Source organism: Oncorhynchus clarkii, chromosome 8, assembly GCF_045791955.1.
Source record: "Oncorhynchus clarkii lewisi isolate Uvic-CL-2024 chromosome 8, UVic_Ocla_1.0, whole genome shotgun sequence".
Lineage (NCBI taxonomy): Eukaryota > Metazoa > Chordata > Actinopteri > Salmoniformes > Salmonidae > Oncorhynchus > Oncorhynchus clarkii.
In genome coordinates, this window is record NC_092154.1 from 25456498 (window position 1) to 25478600 (window position 22103).

Sequence of the window (22103 nt, forward strand, 5' to 3'; positions counted from 1 at the left end):
CCATTCTAACACCTGGATATGTTTATTTTTGAACCATTCCATTGTAGATTTTGCTTTATGTTTTGGATCATTGTCTTGTTGGAAGACAAATCTCCGTCCCAGTCTCAGGTCTTTTGCAGACTCCATCAGGTTTTCTTCCAGAATGGTCCTGTATTTGGCTCCATCCATCTTCCCATCAATGTTAACCATCTTCCCTGTCCCTGCTGAAGAAAATCAGGCCCAAACCATGATGCTGCCACCACCGTGTTTGACAGTGGGGATGGTGTGTTCAGCTGTGTTGCTTTTACGCCAAACATAACGTTTTGCATTGTTGCCAAAAAGTTCAATTTTGGTTTCATCTGACCAGAGCACCTTCTTCCACATGTTTGGTGTGTCTCCCAGGTGGCTTGTGGCAAACTTTAAACGACACTTTTTATGGATATCTTTAAGAAATGGCTTTCTTCTTGCCACTCTTCCATAAAGGCCAGATTTGTGCAATTTACGACTGATTGTTGTCCTATGGACAGAGTCTCCCACCTCAGCTGTAGATCTCTGCAGTTCATCCAGAGTGATCATGGGCCTCTTGGCTGCATCTCTGATCAGTCTTCTCCTTGTATGAGCTGAAAGTTTAGAGGGACGGCCAGGTCTTGGTAGATTTGCAGTGGTCTGATACTCCTTCCATTTCAATATTATCGCTTGCACAGTGCTCCTTGGGATGTTTAAAGCTTGGGAAATCTTTTTGTATCCAATTCCGGCTTTAAACTTCTTCACAACAGTATCTCGGACCTGCCTGGTGTGTTCCTTGTTCTTCATGATGCTCTCTGCGCTTTTAACGGACCTCTGAGACTATCACAGTGCAGGTGCATTTATACGGAGACTTGATTACACACAGGTGGATTGTATTTATCATCATTAGTCATTTAGGTCAACATTGGATCATTCAGAGATCCTCACTGAACTTCTAGAGAGAGTTTGCTGCACTGAAAGTAAAGGGGCTGAATAATTTTGCACGCCCAATTTTTCAGTTTTTGATTTGTTAAAAAAGTTTGAAATATCCAATAAATGTTGTTCCACCTCATGATTGTGTCCCACTTGTTGTTGATTCTTCACAAAAAAATACAGTTTTATATCTTTATGTTTGAAGCCTGAAATGTGGCAAAAGGTCGCAAAGTTCAAGGGGGCCGAATACTTTCGCAAGGCACTGTATATATTTCCATTCACGCACTAATCAAGCGAACATCCCTGGTCATCCCTACTGCCTCTGATCTGGCAGACACACTAAACACAAATGCTTTGTTTGTAAATTATGTCTGAGCGTTGGAGTGTACCCCTGGCTATCCGAAAATAAAATAAAAATTGTGCCATCTGGTTTGCTTAATACAAGCAATTTGAAATAATTTATACTTTTACTTTTTATACTTTTGTATATTTAAAACCAAATACTTTTAGACTTTTACTCAAGTAGTATTTTATTGGGTGACTTTTACTTGAGTCATTTTCTATTAAGGAATCTTCACTTTGACAATTGGGTACTTTTTTCCACCACTGTACAAATAAACACCTTAACATTTCCATTTATGCTTGATAAGTAAATTCTGTGAGACATTTTGTTTCTTATTTTGTGTGCAAATGTCACGTCCATAACGATGAAATTTCCCTGATATGGTCATTGCAAATTGGTGATTTTGTGGTCAATTAACCATTTCTTTGTGGATTTTGATGTGTGCTTAAGGGCTTTGTCTTGTTGGAAGATCCATTTGGGACCAAGTTTCAGCGTTCTAGCAGAGACAACCAGATGTTTGACTAAAATATCCTGGTACTTGGTAGAGTTCATGATGCTGTTGGCCCCAGGACCAGTCTAAGCAAAACATCCTCACGACATGAAATATCCACAACCAGAAGGTATGAAGTTATTTTATGCATATGTATTTGTCAAACGCACCGTTGGTGTGCATGGCCAAAGGACTTCCATTTCCGTCACATATACGACCATAGCACCTGGTTCCAATCCAAGTGTCAGTGCTGTTTAGCAAGCTCCAGGTGTTACTGTGAAAAATGCTTTTTTTCTAGCAACCCTTCTGAAGAGCCTATTGGCATAGAGGTCCCACTGGGCACACACTGGTTGAATCAGGCGAAGCAGGGTACATGGAGGTAGGCATCTAGATGGTAGACTCAAGCTGTATGTGAAGGTAAATTCAGAGTAAGTTTGGGTTCATGTAGGCTACGTCGACATCTGATTCGCCCAACAAAAGACACCATCATTTCAACATGTAGCTAGTTATACTATCATTCATGCATGGTTTATAGGATCTTCGGACGTTTAGAAGTAGTTACCGTTGCTCCTGTAAATAGGATGCTAGATTCTAATTCATGATCTAATTCATGATCAAATGGCTATTTGCATTCCCCCCCTTTATGCTGACGCTACTCTCCGTCTATAATCTATGCATAGTCACTTTAATAACTCTACCTACTTGTACACATTACCTCACTTACCTCGACTAACCGGTGCCCCCGCACATTTGCTCTGTACCGGTACCCCCTGTATAGCCTTGCTATTTGTTACTTAAACATTGTTGGGAGGGGTATTTTTTCTTAAAACTGCATTGTTGATTAAGGACTTGTAAGTAAGCGCTTCACTGTAAGGACTACACATGTTGTATTTGGCGCATGTGATATTATACTGAACAAAAATATAAAACGCAAATGTGCAGTTTTGTCACACAACACAATGCCACAGATGTCTCAATTTTTGAAGAAGCGTGCAATTGGCATGCTGACTGCAGGATTGTCCACCAGAACTGTTGCCAGAGAATGTAATGTTAATTTCTCTACCATAAGCCGCCTCCAATGTTGTTTTAGAAAATTTGGCAGTACGTCCAACCGGCCTCACAACCGCAGACCACGTGTAACCACGCCAGCCCAGGATCTCCACATCCGGCTTCTTCACCTGCGGGATTGTCTGAGACCAACCATCTGGACAGCTGATGAAACTGAGGAGTATTTCTGTCTGTAATAAAGCCATTTTGTGGGGGGGGGATGATTATATTTGCCTGAGCCTGGCTCCCTAGAATGTGTTGAAATGATAGCTCAGCAGAATCAGACATAGCTTGTTTCCAAAGCTATGCAGGGTATATACATGGTAGACTTGTTGTCATTTAACTTCTTTGGGCTAGGGGGCAGTATTTTGACGTCCGGATGAAAAGCGTGCCCAAAGTAAACTGCCTGTTACTCAGGCCCAGAAGATAAGATATGCATATAATTGGTAGAATACACTCTAAAGTTTCTAAAACTGTTAAAATAATGCCTGTGAGTATAACAAAACTGATATGGCAGGCAAAACCCAAAGGACAAACCACCCCCCCCAAAAAATTCAGCTTACAACTACTTTCAATGGATAGTACTATAATTATAAGACCAAGTCCTCCCAGATTGCAGTTCCTAGGGCTTCCACTAGATGTCAAGTCTTTAGAAAGAGTTTCAGGCTGGTTTTTGGAAAAAATACCCAGATATTGTAGTTTTTCTAGGTAGCTCCCATTTTGGCTGTAGTGTTTCCAAGCGCGTGGAGGAAAGCACGTTCTTTCTTATTTATCTCCGGTAATGAACATACTATTCTCCGTCTTAAATGTAATCGTTTATTTGCATATTAGTATATATAAGGTTTGATTATAAACGTTGTTTGACTTGTTTGGAAAAGTTTATTAGTAACGTTTGGGATTAATTTTGTATGCATTTTGATGGAGGGAAACTGGATGGATTATTGACTGAAGCGCACCAGCTAAACTGAGTTTTTATGGATATAAAGAAGAACATTTAAACGTGTTAAACCTCGCAAGGCTGCAGGCCCAGGCGGCATCACCAGTCGCGTCCTCAGAGCATGCGCAAACCAGCTGGCTGGTGTGTTTACAGACATATTCAATCAATCCTTATCCCAGTCTTCTGTTCCCACATGCATCAAGAGGGCCACCATTGTTCCTGTTTCCAAGAAAGCTAAGGTAACTGAGCTAAACGACTACCGCCCCCCGTAGCACTCACGTCCGTCATCATGAAGTGCTTTGAGAGACTAGTCAAGGACCATATCACCTCCACCCTACCTGACACCCTAGACCCACTCCAATTTGCTTACCGCCCCAATAGGTCCACAGACGACGCAATCGCATCCCGCCCTGTGCAACTGGACTTCCTGACGGGCCGCCCCCAGGTGGGGAGGGTAGGTAACAACATATCCACCCCGCTGATCCTCAACACTGGGGCCCCACAAGGGTGCGTTCTGAGCCCTCTCCTGTACTCCCTGTTCACCCACAACTGCGTGGCCATGCACGCCTCCAACTCAATCATCAACTTTGCGGACGACACTACAGTGGTAGGCTTGATTACCAACAACGACGAGACGGCCGACAGGGAGGAGGGTGAGGGCCCTCGGAGTGTGGTGCCAGGAAAATAACCTCACACTCAACGTCAACAAAACTAAGGAGATGATCGTGGACTTCAGGGAGTACCCCCCTATCCACATCGACGGGACAGTAGTGGAGAGGGTAGGAAGTTTTACGGACAAACTGAATTGGTCCACCCACACAAACAGCGACGTGAAGAAGGCGCAGCAGCGCCTCTTCAACCTCAGGAGGCTGAAGAAATTTGGCTTGTCACCAAAAACACTCACAAACTTCTACAGATGCACAATCGAGAGCATCCAGTCGGGCTGTATCACCGCCTGGTACGGCAACTGCTCCGCCCACAACCGTAATGCTCTCCAGAGGGTAGTGAGGTCTGCACAACCCATCACCGGGGGCAAACTACCTGCCCTCCAGGACACCTACACCACCCTACATGTCACAGGAAGGCCATAAAGATCATCAAGGACAACAACCACCCAAGCCACTGCCTGTTCACCCCGCTATCATCCAGAAGGCGAGGTCAGTACAGGTGCATCAAAGCAGGGACAGAGAGACTGAAAAACAGCTTTTATCTCAAGGCCATCAGACTGTTAAACAGCCACCACTAACATTGAGTGGCTGCTGCCAACACACTGACTCAACTCCAACCACTTTAATAATGGAAATTTATGGAAATTGATGTAAAAATATATCACTAGCCACTTTAAACAATGCTACTTAATATAATGTTTACATACCCTACATTACTCATATACTGTACTCGACACCATCTACTGCATCTTGCCTGTGCCGTTCTGTACCATCACTCATTCATATATCTTTATGTACATATTCTTTATCCCTTTACACTTGTGTGTATAAGGTAGTAGTTTTGGAATTGTTGGGTTAGATTACTGGTTGGTTATTCCTGCATTGTCGGAACTAGAAGCACAAGCATTTCACTACACTCGCATTAACATCTGCTAACCATGTGTATGTGACAAATACAATTTTATTTGATTATCGAACAAAGGGACCATTTGTGATGTAACTGGGACCTTTTGGAGTGCCAACAGAAGAAGATCAAAGGTAAGGCATTTTTTATATCGCTATTTCTGACTTTCGTGTCGCACCTGCCTGGTTGAAATATGTTTTTCATGTGTTTGTATGCGGGGCGCTGTCCTCAGATAATCACATGGTTGCTTTCGCTGTAAAGCCTTTTTGAAATCTGACACGGCGGCTGGATTAACAAGAAGTGAAGCTTTATTTTGATGTATTACACTTGTGATTTTTATGATAGTTAAATATTTAGAGAGATTTGAATTTGGCGCTCTGCAATTTCACCGGATGTTGTCGACTTTCCCAAACAGGTTTTAAGTGCATTACCCCTCATATACCAGTAGGAGTCAATGTTTAGACAGGAACTGTTTGACTGTGGCTTCACATTTTATTTTTAATATACCTCTTTATTTAGGTTGATGAAATGTCCAGAGGAGACTTTGTGTCCATCTGATAAGATAAGTTAAGCCTGTTAGCTAGGTTTGCTAGCTAGCTAGAATGGCATTGCCCTCCATCCACATTTACAATTAAACAATTTGGGAAAGCTAACGTTATAACTTACTAACTTACTGGTAGAGCAACTAAGCCAGTTACTCATGGCTGTCAATATCACAGAGTTGTTTTACATGGCTATCTAGCCATATCTTGTTTTTTTATTTTTATTTAGCTGTGAAGTTGTACGTAGTGTTGGTGACGTCAAAGGCATTGCAGTGTATTTTTTTTGTTAGACATGTTACCACATCGTTAGCTTTTTACTTTTTTTGATTACATAAATGCTTCAAAATTCACAAAAAGTGACATTATCCGAAGAAGATTATCTCATAGAACAAAACATAAGATCCCTTAATATCTGCGTTTATCCCCCCCCCCCAAAAAAAATGTTTTTTCCCCCCATAGGCTTTTCCCAACGAGCCATGGTGGAGTTAGCCTCCTTGTACCTATTGCTTGATTTATGAAGGTCAACAAACAATTGTCTCTTTTCATTTGAGAGTTCTTTACCTTTCCCCACGGTGATGGATTACAAATGGATTTTACATGGTCAGAGCCTTGAGAATGACTTAAAAAAGTAGAATGTTAACAGATTTTTATTTCTGTTTTATTTTATCTATAAGAATCTTTAGGAGTGCCAACAATTTGGACACATATTTTTGAGAGAAAACAATATAACTTGTTAAAGAGAATCTATCATCTCCCTAAGTAATTATATTAGTATAAAATAATGGAATATCCTTTTTTTATAATACAATAGAGCTCAGTATGTGTATTATTCATTTATACAGTCTTCCCCCCCTAATCTTTATCAAGGGTGCCAATCATTTTGGAGGTGACTGTATACATTACAGTGCTGCTTATAAATGCCTGCTGGTTGTGTGTGTCCATTCTAACAGGATGTTTAATGGAATCTCTGACCAGAGGGAAAACAGGGAAAATACATGCTTAACCATGTAATCCCTTAGACACAGATCTTAGATAAGCTTACCCTCCCCAAATCCTAAACTTAAACATCAGAGTGAAAAATACTAATCTGAACATAGATCAGTGTTTAGGGGGACAACGTCATCATCCTACTCTAACTGCTTTAGTTTCCATTCGGGCTATGACGGTGGAAACTAACATGTTTCTTACTCCAATGGTGCAGTCGTAGCATAATGATTGCCATGCTCAGAGTGGTCTCAAGTGAAATAAACATTAAGGCTCTGACCTAAATCGGACCGGGTTTTTCGCAACAGAGGGATTTAAAGGCTTGTAAATTAATCTCCTGCATTACTTAGGCCTAGCCCACCATTTCAAAGTCTATAGGTTCCCATTCCTAGCAGCGACGTGCAGCTAGCTACATTAAAACTAAATTGGTTTTGATTTAAGAACTAATTGACCCCCAAACACAAAGCTGATCACAGGATGGCTTGGGACCACTAGAAAAATATTATACCCCTCAGGTTGTTATCTAATGGTTAACCCTAAAACAACACTGGGTAGGGGTCAAGACCTGAAGGAAAGCTGCCTTGTGAGAAGCTCTGTTAAACGTGTTGGATGATAGGCCAACCAGTGTGACCGCCCTTCTGCAGAGCCCTGAGGTCAAATTCAAAGCCAGAAATTGACTCAGGGCTCTGGTTAGGCCTAGAAATTTGCCAGTGTAGTACCCCTCAGAGTGGCTTGGGCCCTGGGGATGAAGACTGAGGTATGGTGGTGATATGGGGGCCTTTAGTTATGTTCAGACAGACAGAGACAGACAGAGACAGACAGAGAGAGAGAGCATTGACAGCTCAGTCTCTGTTACCAACTATCCTCTGTTGGCCAAATATCCTAATGATGTTAATCCTAATCCTGATTTAGCTATCTAATATAGTCAGCCAAATCAATAATGATCCCTGTCATCATAATCCCCCACAACATGATGGAACTAATCTGGTCATTCATCCCTGAGAGGGGTCTTGGCACGACACTCCTTCCTCTGTTAGTACCACAGTATGCTTCATGCCAGCGTACAACATACATTATTCATACTGGCACAATGAATAAGTCATCACATCAGAAAATATTCCTCTCTCCATCAGAGAGGAATGGACCCTGCCTGGATGGATATGCTCGCTCACCCTATGGATGGATGGCTTCTCCCATTGGCAGGGTGTGTGTGAACGTGTGTGTGTGTGTGTGTGTGTGTGTGTTTGAACATGTGTGTGTGTAGGGCAAGCCCAGTCCCAGAAGTGACTCGTCTTATCAACTCTATGCAAGAATTTGCTATGAGTCGTCTTAGGAAATCAACATTCTCTGTGTTGGTCTTGCCAACCACCAATGTCACACCACTGAGAAGCAGAGGTGACATCATGTAAGTCTGATATCTGATTGGAGGTTAACTTTAAAGTAATACTAGTGGTCAACAAGGTTTTGAATCCAAACAACTCAGATGGTTATACAAGGGTCTAAGATTCATTGTTCTTTCTCTTATTTGTTTCTGCCCAGCTGTGGTGAGATTCTTTTTTCTCTCTTTCTTCTCTCTTTTTTTCTCTTTTATTCCCCCCGTTTCTTTTCTCTCTTTCTTTCTTTTCTGTTTGTCCCCCCCCCATGGACTTTTGGTTTCTCTCTCTCTCTGACCATGATTAGAATGTCTTGTAATGCATGTAAATGCTTTGTAACTTAAGTTTATGCTTTGCATGTGAATCCATAAATATAGTAATTAAATACACTTGGATTTCAAATTCAATTCTCTGACATTTCTTCATTGTCTATTACTTTAACTCAACCATATTCTCTTGCATATTGCTAATTACCTTATAGAGTCAGATAAAGATAATTCATTTAATAGGCTAATTGCTTAGTCTTATTACGAGGTGCATGTGAGGTATTTATAATATCAAACATGATAAATATTATTGTCCAATGAGTGCAGTGAATGTATGCACAAGCGTGCTGGCGCCGGAACAGAAGGAAGACGTTTTACGTGCCCCCAAACAATTGTGTTTTATTGTTTGTTTATCTGTGCTGTTTGTAACTTGTTTTTTAAAACTATTTTTGTCTATAATGTTGCCGCTACTGTCTCTTATGACCGAAAATAACTTCCAGACATCAGGACTGCGATTACTCACCACGGACTATCAGAAAACCTTTTCTTCTTTCACGACTCTGACGAGCCCGAGAATATACGGATCCCTCGAGAACAGGCCCCGACCCCAGAGATCTGCGTGAACAAGAGGCGAAGAAAGAGAGGCCGAAAGGGCGGGCTGCCTTCTGAGGAGTAGGAGGTGATCGAATAAACCCCCACTACCCTCAATTCTACCAATGGGACATTAAAACTGTAGCATCTTATGCTTCACGGAGCTGTGGCTGAACGACGACAATATCAACATACAGCTGGCTGGTTATACGATGTGCCGGCAGGATAGAACAGCGGTGTCTGGTAAGACAAGGGACGACGGTCTATGTATTTTTGTAAACAACATCTGGTGCCAGATATTTAAGGAAGTCTTAAGTCATTGCTTGCCTGAGGTAGAGTTTCTCATGATAAGCTGCAGACCACATTACCTACCGAGAGAGTTTGTCTATATTCTTTGTAGCGGTTTATATACCACCACAGTCAGAGGCTGGCACCAAGATAGCATTGAATGAGCTCTATTCCGCTATAAGCTAACAAGAAAACGCTCACCCAGAGCCGGGGACTTTAATGCAGGGAAACTTAAATGAGTTTTACCTCATTTCTATGAACATATTACATGTGCAACCAGAGGGAAAATAACTGTACACCACCTATACTCCACACACAGAGACGCATACAAAGCTCTCCCTCGCCCTCCATTTGGCAAATCTGACCATAATTCTATCCTCCTGATTTTTGCTTACAAGCATAAATTAAAGCAGGAAGCACCAGTGACGAGATCAATAAAAAAAGTGGTCAGATGAAGCAGATGCTAAGCTACAGGACTGTTTTGCTCGCACAGTCTGGAATATGTTCCGGGATTCCTCTAATTGCATTTGAGGAGTACACCACATCTGTCATTGGCTTCATCAATAAGTGCATCGATGATGTCGTCCCCACAGTGACCATACGTACATACCCCAACCAGAAACCATGGATTACAGGCAGCATCCGCACTGAGCTAAAGGGTAGAGATGCCGCTTTCGAGGAGCGGAACCCTAACCTGGAAGCTTATAAGAAATCCGGCTATGCCCTCCGATGAACAATCAAACAGACAAAGTGTCAATACAGGACTAAGATCGAGTCGTACTACACCGGCTCTGGCGCTCGTCGGATGTGGCAGGGCCTGCAAAACACTACAGACTACAAAGGGAAGCACAGCCGAGAGCTGCCCAGTGACACGAGCCTACCGGACGAGCTAAACTACTTCTATGCTCGTGTCGAGGCAAATAACACTGAAACATGCACGAGAGCACCAGCTGTACCGGAAGACTGTGATCACGCTCTATGCAGCCGATGTGAGTAAGACCTTTAGACAGGTCAACATTCACAAGGCCGCAGGACCAGATGGATTAACAGGACTTGTACTGCGAGCATGCGCTGACCAACTAGCAAGTGTCTTCACTGACATTTTCAACCTCTCCCTGTCCGAGTCTGTAATTCCAACATGTTTTAAGTAGACCACCATAGCTTCTGTGCCCAAGAACACTAAGGTAACCTGCCTAAATGACTACCAACACGTAGTACTCACATATGTAGCCATGAAGTGCTTTGTAAGGCTGGTCATGGCTCACATCAACACCATCATCCCAGAAACCCTAGACCTACTCCAATTTGTACACCACCTCAACAGATGATGCAGTCTCTATTGCACTCAACACTGCCCTTTCCCACCTGGACAAAAGGAACACCTATGTGAGAATTGTAGCTCATCAATAGGCTAAGGACCCTGGAACTAAACACCTCCCTCTGCAACTGGATCCTGGACTTCCTGACAGGCCCCCCCGGTGGTAAGGGTAGGTAACAACACATCCGCCACGCTGATCCTCAACACAGGGGCCCCTCAGGGGTGCGTGCTCAGCCCCTCCTGTACTCCCTGTTCACTCATGACTGCACCGTCAGGCACGACTCCAACACCATCATTAAATGTGCCGATGACACAACAGTGGTAGGCCTGATCACAGACAACAACGAGACAGCCTATAGGGAGGAGGTCAGAGACCTGACCGTGTGGTGCAAGGACAACAACCTCTCCATCAACGTAATCAAGACAAAGGAGATGAATGTGGACTACAGGAGAAAGAGGACCGAGCACGCCCCCATTCTCATCGACGGGGCTGCAGTGGAGCAGGTTGAGAGCTTCAAGTTCCTTGATGTCCACATCACCAACAAATTAACATGGTACAAGCACACCAAAACAGTCGTAAAGCGGGCACGACAAAACCTATTCCCCCTCGGGAGACTGAAAAGATTTGCCATGGGTCTTCAGATCCTCAGAAGGTTTTACAGCTGCACCATCTAGAGTATCCTGACTGGTTGCATCACTGTCTGGTATGGCAACTGCTCGGACTCCGACCGCAAGGCACTACAGAGGGCAGTGTGAACGCCCCAGTACATCACTTGGGCCAAGCTTCCTGCCATCCTGGTCCTCTAAACCAGGCTGTTTCAGAGGAAGGCCCTTAAAATTGTCAAAGATTGCCTCCCTCCCCTCTCCACACCACTGCCACTCTCAGTTGTCATCTATGCATAGTCACTTGAATTAACTCTACCTACATGTTGATACTACCTCAACTAACTGGTCCCCCAACACATTGTCTCTGTACCGGCACCCCCTTGTATATTTTGTTATTTTTTACTGCTTTAATTACTTTAAACTTTTATCTCTTATTCTCATCTGTATTTTTTGAAACTGCACTGTAGGTTAGGTTCTTTTAAGTAAGCATTTCACTGTAAGGTCTACACCTTTTGTATTCGGCGCATGTGACTAATAAAATTTGATTTGACCGTGTGTGTGTGCGACATCAGGACCATGCATGGAGCCAGATCAGAGGGGGACTTCAACCATCGACCCCACGCCTGTGGTGAGTGTGACCTGGAACAAACACCATTCCACTCAGTGATTCTTATTGTTTTATGGCTTTTCCCAAGAACGCTGACCAGTGAATGATTACTAAGAGACAATCTGGGTGCACACGCACCACCACTGACAACACTAAAGTAGAACTAACTGGAAGTGAGTAAGGGCATACCAGATGCATGGAACTAAGGATATGTAACACGCTGACTCCACCGGCCACACGCGTCCGTCTACGTGCGCCATTGCGCGCATGTTGATTTTGTCCATCCAAACCAGGCGCGATCATGACACGGAAGTTAAAATACCAAAACCAACTGTGAACGAACTATATTAATTTGGTGGCATTTTGAAATACACATTAAATATTTATGGACATTTAGCTACCTATCGTTTTTAGCTAGTTTGTCCTGGGAGAATAGCATTAGGCTGTTATTTTACCTGAAATGCATGATCCTCTTTTTCGTTTCTTTGTAGAATTTTCACCAGGAGTCATACAAAATTGTGTGTTTCTCTACCCCGACTATTAATCCACAGATAAAAAGGGAAACCTAGTTATCATTAATTCATCTCTCTTTTTTTGTCTTTCAAGCAAGTGGGTCTGTATCTTCCTGATATCCAATAAGAAGAGACTTGAAGCTCGTGGAGCGTCTCAGATAGAACCACGTTGTATTTTAGCGCTTGGCTACGCAGACACTCGTTCACGCTTGCGAGCCATGTGGTGAAATGATTGAATAACATGTATGTGTACATATATTTTGCAACACTCGCTCGCTCCCAACGTGGCCGTGAGGTTTGCGTGTAAGGGTACATAAGATGCACACAATGATATGTAAGCATCAGAGACATATGGGCCTATAAACAGAGATATTACTCTGTCTATGTCTTAAGCAAACCAACATACAGTAAGACGCATAAGGACATGTAAGGACACATAAGATGCAGCAGAATGATGTCACAGCGAGCTTTCAGTGTCTTAAGGGTGGGATTAGTCTGGCTTGTCATTTAGCTCTAAGGACTAAAAAGTATGATTTCCCAGGGGTCCCTACTGCTGTGCAAAATTCCCCTAGAGACCTAGACCTGATGTCTTCAGGGGAAGTAGGAGTGGGGGATTGAGGAAAAAATAAGAGCAAACACGCAGAGAAGTGAGGGAGGATGTGGGTCAGTAAATGAGTGACTGAGGGGAATGAGAGCGATGTAAAGGTGTGTGTGTTTGTGTACTAGAGAAACAGCAAGAGAGTGCATATGTGCGTTCAAATGAGTGGTAAATTAGTGAGTGAAAGTGAGGCTCAATCCCAATACCCTCCCCCTCCGTTCTGTGCAATCCCCTGAGCCCCATCAAGACAGAGTGGTATCACAATTCAACTTGGAGCAAGGCATAGTGCCTTTTCAGCCCACAATAAACGAAGCAAATCAACATGCAGTCTTTCTATCAAGTGTTTCCCAAAACTCCCATGAAGCTCTGCAACCCAACCCTGTCAAGTTGCTTCAAGAATAATAGCTGACAAGAATACTATTATGGAAGCAAATGTAAGTAATTATAACTTCCTAAAGAATCATTAAAAGAACATTAGCCAGCTACTGTAGCTATACATTTAGCTTGCTATATGGGCATTTAACATTTTTATGAATTGTAGTTTGTGTTGTTTGATGTTTTAGGGACTCCTGAGCAAACCAAGGTGTCATCTTGTGAAACCCAGTTGATATAAAGTATCTAGCTAAAGCATTTACTGCAAATGTAATAAACAATTTTGTAAGCTTGCCTTGCTGTTCATAAATAAAAACATAAAAAAGATAGTCATGCAATGCAGCTGAAGTAACGTAGCTAACTCTTTTCTTGCTTATTGTATGTCTATGGATGGATGAGTAGCTACGTAGCTGATCTGTGCATGGACCCTAACACGTTTGGCACAATAGTTCAGAACAGCCATTAATCCCCAAGAAATTGCAGAAAATGACTGAGTGAAGGAAATGGGACTGTTACATTTCAAACTGCTATTATGGAATGAAAGTCCTGCTTCAGTACTACTCCACATTGAACTACAGCCAGGGGACGGGTACATTACTACTCTACATTGAACTACAGCCAGGGGACGGGTACATTACTACTCCACACTGAACTACAGCCAGAGGACGGGTACATTACTACTCTACATTGAACTACAGCCAGGGGACGGGTACATTACTACTCCACATTGAACTACAGCCAGAGGACGGGTACATTACTACTCCACATTGAACTACAGCCAGGGGACGGGTACATTACTACTCCACATTGAACTACAGCCAGAGGACGGGTACATTACTACTCCACATTGAACTACAGCCAGAGGACGGGTACATTACTACTCCACATTGAACTACAGCCAGAGGACGGGTACATTACTACTCCACATTGAACTACAGCCAGAGGACGGGTACATTACTACTCCACATTGAACTACAGCCAGGGGACGGGTACATTACTACTCCACCACATTGAACTACAGCCAGGGGACGGGTACATTACTACTCTACATTGAACTACAGCCAGGGGACGGGTACATTACTACTCCACACTGAACTACAGCCAGAGGACGGGTACATTACTACTCTACATTGAACTACAGCCAGGGGACGGGTACATTACTACTCCACATTGAACTACAGCCAGGGGACGGGTACATTACTACTCCACATTGAACTACAGCCAGAGGACGGGTACATTACTACTCCACATTGAACTACAGCCAGAGGACGGGTACATTACTACTCCACATTGAACTACAGCCAGAGGACGGGTACATTACTACTCCACATTGAACTACAGCCAGAGGACGGGTACATTACTACTCCACATTGAACTACAGCCAGAGGACGGGTACATTACTACTCCACATTGAACTACAGCCAGAGGACGGGTACATTACTACTCCACATTGAACTACAGCCAGAGGACGGGTACATTACTACTCCACATTGAACTACAGCCAGAGGACGGGTACATTACTACTCCACATTGAACTACAGCCAGGGGACGGGTACATTACTACTCCACATTGAACTACAGCCAGAGGACGGGTACATTACTACTCCACATTGAACTACAGCCAGACGACGGGTACATTACTACTCCACATTGAACTACAGCCAGAGGACGGGTACATTACTACTCCACATTGAACTACAGCCAGAGGACGGGTACATTACTACTCCACATTGAACTACAGCCAGAGGACGGGTACATTACTACTCCACATTGAACTACAGCCAGAGAACGGGTACATTACTACTCCACATTGAACTACAGCCAGAGGATGGGTACATTACTACTCCATCACATTGAACTACAGCCAGAGGACGGGTACATTACTACTCCACATTGAACTACAGCCAGAGGACGGCTACATTACTACTCCACATTGAACTACAGCCAGAGGACGGCTACATTACTACTCCACATTGAACCACAGCCAGATGATGGTACATTACAGACACATTGGTGTTCTGCTGTTCTCATTTGTTGCGCATATTAAAGTACTTATTGGGTGAATAAGAAATATAAGGAAAGCTATTACTGCCGTCAGTACAGTCATTTCGGAAGAACAAGGCTTGTCGTCAATGAATTGAGTGGTAGGATACCCTTTGGCCGCTTCTGCTGATCGCGAATGATGTAGTGATGTCCCATTCTACAATGTGATTCATCTCTCCCCATCACTAGCTGCTCCATCCCACACTGAGGGACACTCGGAAACGAGGGGGAGGGGTATTGGGATTGAGCCAAAGTGTGTGTGTATGTTTCTAATGCGCTGGTGCCCACCCTGCTCGCGCCGTTTGATCTGCTGGATCTGGTCCACGGTGCTCTTGAGGATGTGGCACTTGTCTGGCTGGACGTTGAGGCTGGCCATGTCGCCCATGTTGGCAGACAGGAGCTCGGCCAGCTCGTCTATGTAACGACACTCCAGCTCCCGCCGACGCTTCTCCACACTGCAGGGACACACACACGCACACACAGGTTAGGTTTGTAGTTGAGAAATGTTCATAACTTTGCTGAATGTGATTTCATGGAGTGTTAGCTGCAACCAAGTGAATTTCCCTTCACAATAGTAAGGATCGCACGATGGTCGGCGGAGAATAAAGGGTCACTAGACGACATACAAAATATATCCAAAACAATATACTTCCATCTCAGGAACATTTCCAGAATTAGACACGTCATCTCTCAGCCAGATTCCGAAAAATCAGTCCATGCATTTGTTTCACCTAGGCTAGACTACTGTAATGCCCTCCTCTCCAGCTGCTTAGACTCTACTATTAGAAGCCTACAACTGGTACAGAACACTGCAGCTCAGATTTTAACCAACACTAGAAGCCATTAGCGCATCACTCCAGTTTTATCTGCACTACATTGGCTGCCTGTAATGTATCGGTCTGATTTTAAGATCTTACTCTTAACTTTTAAGGCACTGCATGACCTTGCCACCTCTTATCTGACAGACATGCTCGTTCCCCATACAACCCAGTGAGGGTGCGCCGATCCCAAGAAACTGGTCTGCTTACGGTTCCTTGATCCAGAACCAGGGGGCGGAGCGTTCTCTATTAAAGCACCTCAATTGTGGAACGGCTTGCACTGTCACGTAAGAGGAGCAGACACTATTAATGTTTTTAAATAACTGTTAAAACCCCACCTTTTTAGCCAGGCTTTTAATAGGCGATTGTTTTACACATCCTCTGTGTATGATATTTTAGGATTGTTTTCATGTGTGGCAAATTTAAATGCACTTTAAATAAAAGTTTGATTTGTTTTGGTTTCATTACCATTCGGTCATCAGATTTGCAACCAATGCTGCTTATAGGGCACATCACTGCACTCCATACTCCTCATCTCTATATACCGGTCGCAAGACCCACTGGTTGATGGTTATTTATAAAACCCTCGTAGGCCTCACTCCCCCCTATCTCAGATACCTACTGCAGCCCTCATCCTCCACATATGACATCCGTTCTGCCAGTCATATTCTGTTAAAGGTCCCCAAAGCACACACATTCCTGAGTCGCTCCTCTTTTCAGTTCGCTGCAGCTAGCGACTGGAACGAGCTGCAAAAAAACCACTCAAATTGGAAAGTTATCTCCATCTCTTCATTCAAAGACTCAATCATGTACACTCTTACTGACAGTTGTGGCTGCTTCACGTGATGTATTGTTGTCTCTACCTTCTTGCCTTTGTGCTGTTGTCGGTGTCCAAGAATGTTTGTACCATGTTTTGTGCTTCTACCATGTTGTGCTTCTGCCATGTGGTGTTGCAACCATGCTATTTTGCTGTTTTAGGTCTTTCTTTATGTAGTGTTATGGAGTCTCTCGTCGTGATGTGTTATCCCAGTAAATAAGAAATTGTTCTTAACTGACTTGCCTAGTTAATTAAAGGTTCAATAAATAATCATTTGACTTGACACAGGCCATGAAACACAAACAGATATCTCTAGTTCTAGAGTACAACAAAGTCTGGAGATGAAGGATTTCCTGAAGGACAGGAGACAAAGAGGTGAATGAGATGAGATCACGGCCCTGGGCTCATCAGAGAGTATCCAGGCAGACTGTCTGTCAGCTGCTGCAGCTGGGTTGGTACCAACGAGTGCCTGGCAAGGACGGAGAGGAGAGGAGGATCAGGGCTGTCGGATCTACAGGGACAGCGAGCCTCTCAATAATTCATGGCCTACATGAGGCCAGCATAGAGAGAGAGAGAGAACCTGCACATGTCCTCTACCGTATGCTTATTGTTCAATGTATGGTTATTTTGACCCTTGGTTATTGTTGTTACTGTTGTCCCGTTGACAATTTTGATTCTTATTATCTTAACATTGTAAATATCCAAAGTAAGCTTTTTGTTACGCCGTACATTGTTACGCCATACCAATAAAGGAGAGGGAGAGAGAGATGGAGAAGCCTGACAGAGCAGTGTAGAAGACCAGTGCAGAGCAGTGGGAGAACAGCTGAGGAGAGGAGGACTAACCCTGCAGCCAGATTGTTATTCTTTCACCCAGCAGGGCATCATCACCTGACAAGGGGGATGAGAGGAACCCTGCTAAGATGCTGTCCATCCTCTCTCTTTTTCCCCCCTCGTTCCCATTCTCAAACCCACTGTCTCTCTCCTTTTCCCCATCTATCATTCTCTCTCACTCTCTCTGTCAACCATTCGCTCTACCTTCCGTCTCTCTCAATTCAATTCAATGGCTTTATTGGCATGGGAAACATATGTTAACATTGCCAAAGCAAGTGAAGTAGATAATAAACAAAAGTAGAAAACAATTTACAGTAAACAATACACTCAAAAAATACATTTCAAAAGTCATATTAGGCCTATATACAGTGTTGTAACGATGTGCAAATAGTAAATAAATATAAATGGGTTGTATTTACAATTGTGTTTGTTCTTCACTGGTTGCCCTTTACTTGTGGCAACAGTTCACAAATCTTGCTGCTTTGATGACACACTGCGGTATTTCACCCAGTAAATATGGGAGTTTATCAAAAACGGGTTTGTTTTCGAATTCTTTGTGGATCGGTGTAATCTGAGGGAAATATGTGTCCATAATACGGTCATACATTTGGCAGGAGGTCAGGAAGTGCAGCTCAGTTTCCACCTCAATTTGTGGGCAGTTTGCACATAGCCCGTCTTCTCTTGAGAGCCAGTTCTGCCTACGGCCTTTCTCAATAGCAAGGCTATGGCTCACTGACTCTGTACATAGTCAAAGCTTTCTTTAAGTTTGGGTCAAAGTCAAATTGCATTGATGTTAATGCGAGTGTAGCAAAATGCATGTGCTTCTACACTCAGCAAAAAAAAAAAAACGTCGTCTCACTGTCAACTGCATTAATTTTCAGCAAACTTAATTAACATATGTAAATATTTGTTTGAACATAAGATTCAACAACTGAGACATACACTGAACATGTTCCACAGACATGTGACTAACAGAAATGGAATAATGTGTTACTGAACAAAGGGGGGGTCAAAATCAAAAGTAACAGTCCGTATCTGGTGTGGTCACCAGCTGCAGTGCATGTCCTCCTCATGGAATGCAGCAGATTTGCAAATTCTTGCTGTGAGATGTTACCCCACTCTTCCACCAAGGCACCTGCAAGTTCCCAGACATTTCTGGGGGGAAGGCCCTAGCCCTCACCCTCCGATCCAACAGGTCCCAGACGTGCTCAATGGGATTGTGATCCGGGCTCTTCACTGGCTATGGAAGAACACAGACATTCCTGTCTTGCAGGTAATCACGCACAGAACAAGCAGTATGGCTGATGACATTGTCATGCTGGAGGGTCATGTCAGGATGAGCCTGCAGGAAGTGTACCACATGAGGGAGGAGGATGTCTTCCCTGTAACGCACAGCGTTGACATTGCCTGCAATGACAACAAGCTCAGTCCGATGATGCTGTGACACACCGCCCCCAGACCATGATGGACGCTCCACCTCCAAATCGATCTCGCTCCAGAGGACAGGCCTCGGTGTAACATTCATTCCTTCGACGATAAACGTGAATCCGACCATCACCCCTGATGAGTCAAAACCGCAACTCATCAGTGAAGAGCACTTTGTGCCAGTCCTGTTTGGTCCAGCGATGGTGGGTTTGTGCGCATAGGCGATGTTGTTGCCGATGATGTTTGGTGAGGACCTGCCTTACAACAGGCCTACAAGCCGTCAGTCCAGCCTCTCTCAGCCTATTGTGGACAGTCTGAGCACTGATGGAGGGATTGTGCATTCCTGGTGTAACTCGGGCAGTTGTTGATGCCATCCTGTACCTGTCCCGCAAGTGTTATGTTCGGATGTACCGATCCTGTGCAGGTGTTGTTAAACATGGTCTGCCACTGCGAGGACCATCAGCTGTCCGTCCGCTCTCCCTGTAGCACTGTCTTTGGCGTCTCACAGTACGGAAATGGCTATTTATTGCCCTGGCCACCTGTGCAGTCCTCATGCCTCCTTGCAGCATGCCTAAGGCACGTTCACGCAGATGAGCAGGGACCCTGGGCATCTTTCTGTTTCTCAGAGTCAGTAGAAAGGCCTCTTTAGTGTCCTACGTTTTCATAACTGTGACCTTGCCTACCGTCTGTAAGCTGTTAGTGTCTTAACGACCGTCCCACAGGTGCATGTTCATTAATTGTTTATGGTTCATTGAACAAGCATGGGAAGCAGAGTTTAAACCCTTTACAATGAAGATCTGTGAAGCTATTTGGATTTTTACGAATCGTCTTTGAAAGACAGGGTCCTGAAACAGGGACGTTTCTTTTTTGCTGAGTTTAGTTTCCGAGTACACTGCTCAAAAAAATACAAAAAATAAAGGGAACACTAAAATAACACATCCTAGATCTGAATGAATGAAATATTCTTATTAAATACTTTTTTCTTTACATAGTTGAATGTGCTGACAACAAAATCACACACAAATTATCAATGGAAATCAAATGTATCAACCCATGGAGGTCTGGATTTGGAGTCACACTCAAAAAGTGGAAAACCACACTACAGGCTGATCCAACTTTGATGTAATGTCCTTAAAACAAGTCAAAATGAGGCTCAGTAGTGTGTGTGGCCTCCACGTCCCTGTATGACCTCCCTACAACGCCTGGGCATGCTCCTGATGAGGTGGTGGATGGTCTCCTGAGGGATCTCCTCCCAGACCTGGACTAAAGCATCCACCAACTCCTGGACAGTCTGTGCTGCAACGTGGCGTTGGTGGATGGCGCGAGACATGATGTCCCAGATGTGCTCAATTGGATTCAGGTCTGGGGAACGGGCAGGCCAGTCCATAGCATCAATACCTTCCTCTTGCAGGAACTGCTGACACACTCCAGCCACATGAGGTCTAGCATTGTCTTGCATTAGGAGGAACCCAGGGCCAACCGCACCAGCATAGGGTCTCACAAGTCTGAGGATCTCATCTCGGTACCTAATGACAGTCAGGCTACCTCTGGCGAGCACATGGAGGGCAGTGCGGCCCCCCAAAGAAATGCCACCCCACACCATGACTGACCCACCGCCAAACCGGTCATGCTGGAGGATGTTGCAGGCAGCAGAACGTTCTCCACGGCGTCTCCAGACTCTGTCACGTCTGTCACATGTGCTCAGTGTGAACCTGCTTCCATCTGTGAAGAGCACAGGGCGCCAGTGGCGAATTTGCCAATCTTGGTGTTCTCTGGCAAATGCCAAACGTCCTGCACGGTGTTGGGCTGTAAGCACAACCCCCACCTGTGGACGACGGGCCCTCATACCACCCTCATGGAGTTTGTTTCTGACCGTTTGAGCAGACACGTGCACATTTCTGGCCTGCTGGAGGTCATTTTGCAGGGCTCTGGCAGTGCTCCTCCTTGCACAAATACGGAGGTAGCGGCCCTGCTGCTGGGTTGTTGCCCTCCTTCGGCCTCCTCCACGACTCCTGATGTACTGGCCTGTCTCCTGGTAGCGCCTCCATTCTCTGGAACCTACGCTGACAGACACAGCAAACCTTCTTGCCACAGCTCGCATTGATGTTCCATCCTGGATGAGCTGCACTACCTGAGCCACTTGTGTGGGTTGTAGACTCCGTCTCATGCTACCACTAGAGTGAAAGCACCGCCATCATTCAAAAGTGACCAAAACATCAGCCAGGAAGCATAGGAACTGAGAAGTGGTCAGTGGTCACCACCTGCAGAACCACTCCTTTATTGGGGTTGTCTTGCTAATTGCCTATAATTTCCACCTGTTGTCTATTCCATTTGCACAACAGCACGTGAAATTTATTGTCAATCAGTGTTGCTTCCTAAGTGGACAGTTTGATTTCACAGAAGTGTGATTGACTTGTTGTTACATTGTGTTGTTTAAGTGTTCCCTTTATTTTTTTGAGCAGTGTATATGGATGAGCGATGGCCGAGCGGCATAGGCAAGGTGCAATAGTGATATGAGTAATGTAAGATATGTAAACATTATTAAAGTGGCATTATTCATAGTGGCATTGTATAAAGTTTATTAAAAAGTGTGTGATTGGGTCTCAATGTAGTTTGCCCCCGGTGATGCGTTGTGCAGACCGCACCACCCTCTGGAGAGCCTTGCGGTTGATACAGCCTGACTGGATGCTCTCGATTGTGAATCTGTATAAGCTTGTCAGGGTTTTGGGTGACAAGCCAAATTCCCTCAGCCTCCTGAGGTTGAAGAGGCACTGTTACGCCTTCTTCACCACACTGTCTGTGTGG

The 22103-nt window shown here is 44.2% G+C and overlaps 1 protein-coding gene across 3 annotated transcripts in view; it reads right to left on the reverse strand.

Moving 5' to 3' along the window:
* LOC139415175 (nuclear receptor coactivator 1-like) overlaps nt 1-22103 on the reverse strand; it is a 102980-nt gene that overhangs the window by 25847 nt on the left and 55030 nt on the right. For all 3 annotated transcript variants that reach the window (XM_071163058.1, XM_071163057.1, XM_071163056.1), the window contains exon 4: nt 15696-15862. In XM_071163058.1, the coding sequence (XP_071019159.1) occupies nt 15696-15862 (167 nt within the window). The remainder of the gene's footprint in view (nt 1-15695; nt 15863-22103) is intronic.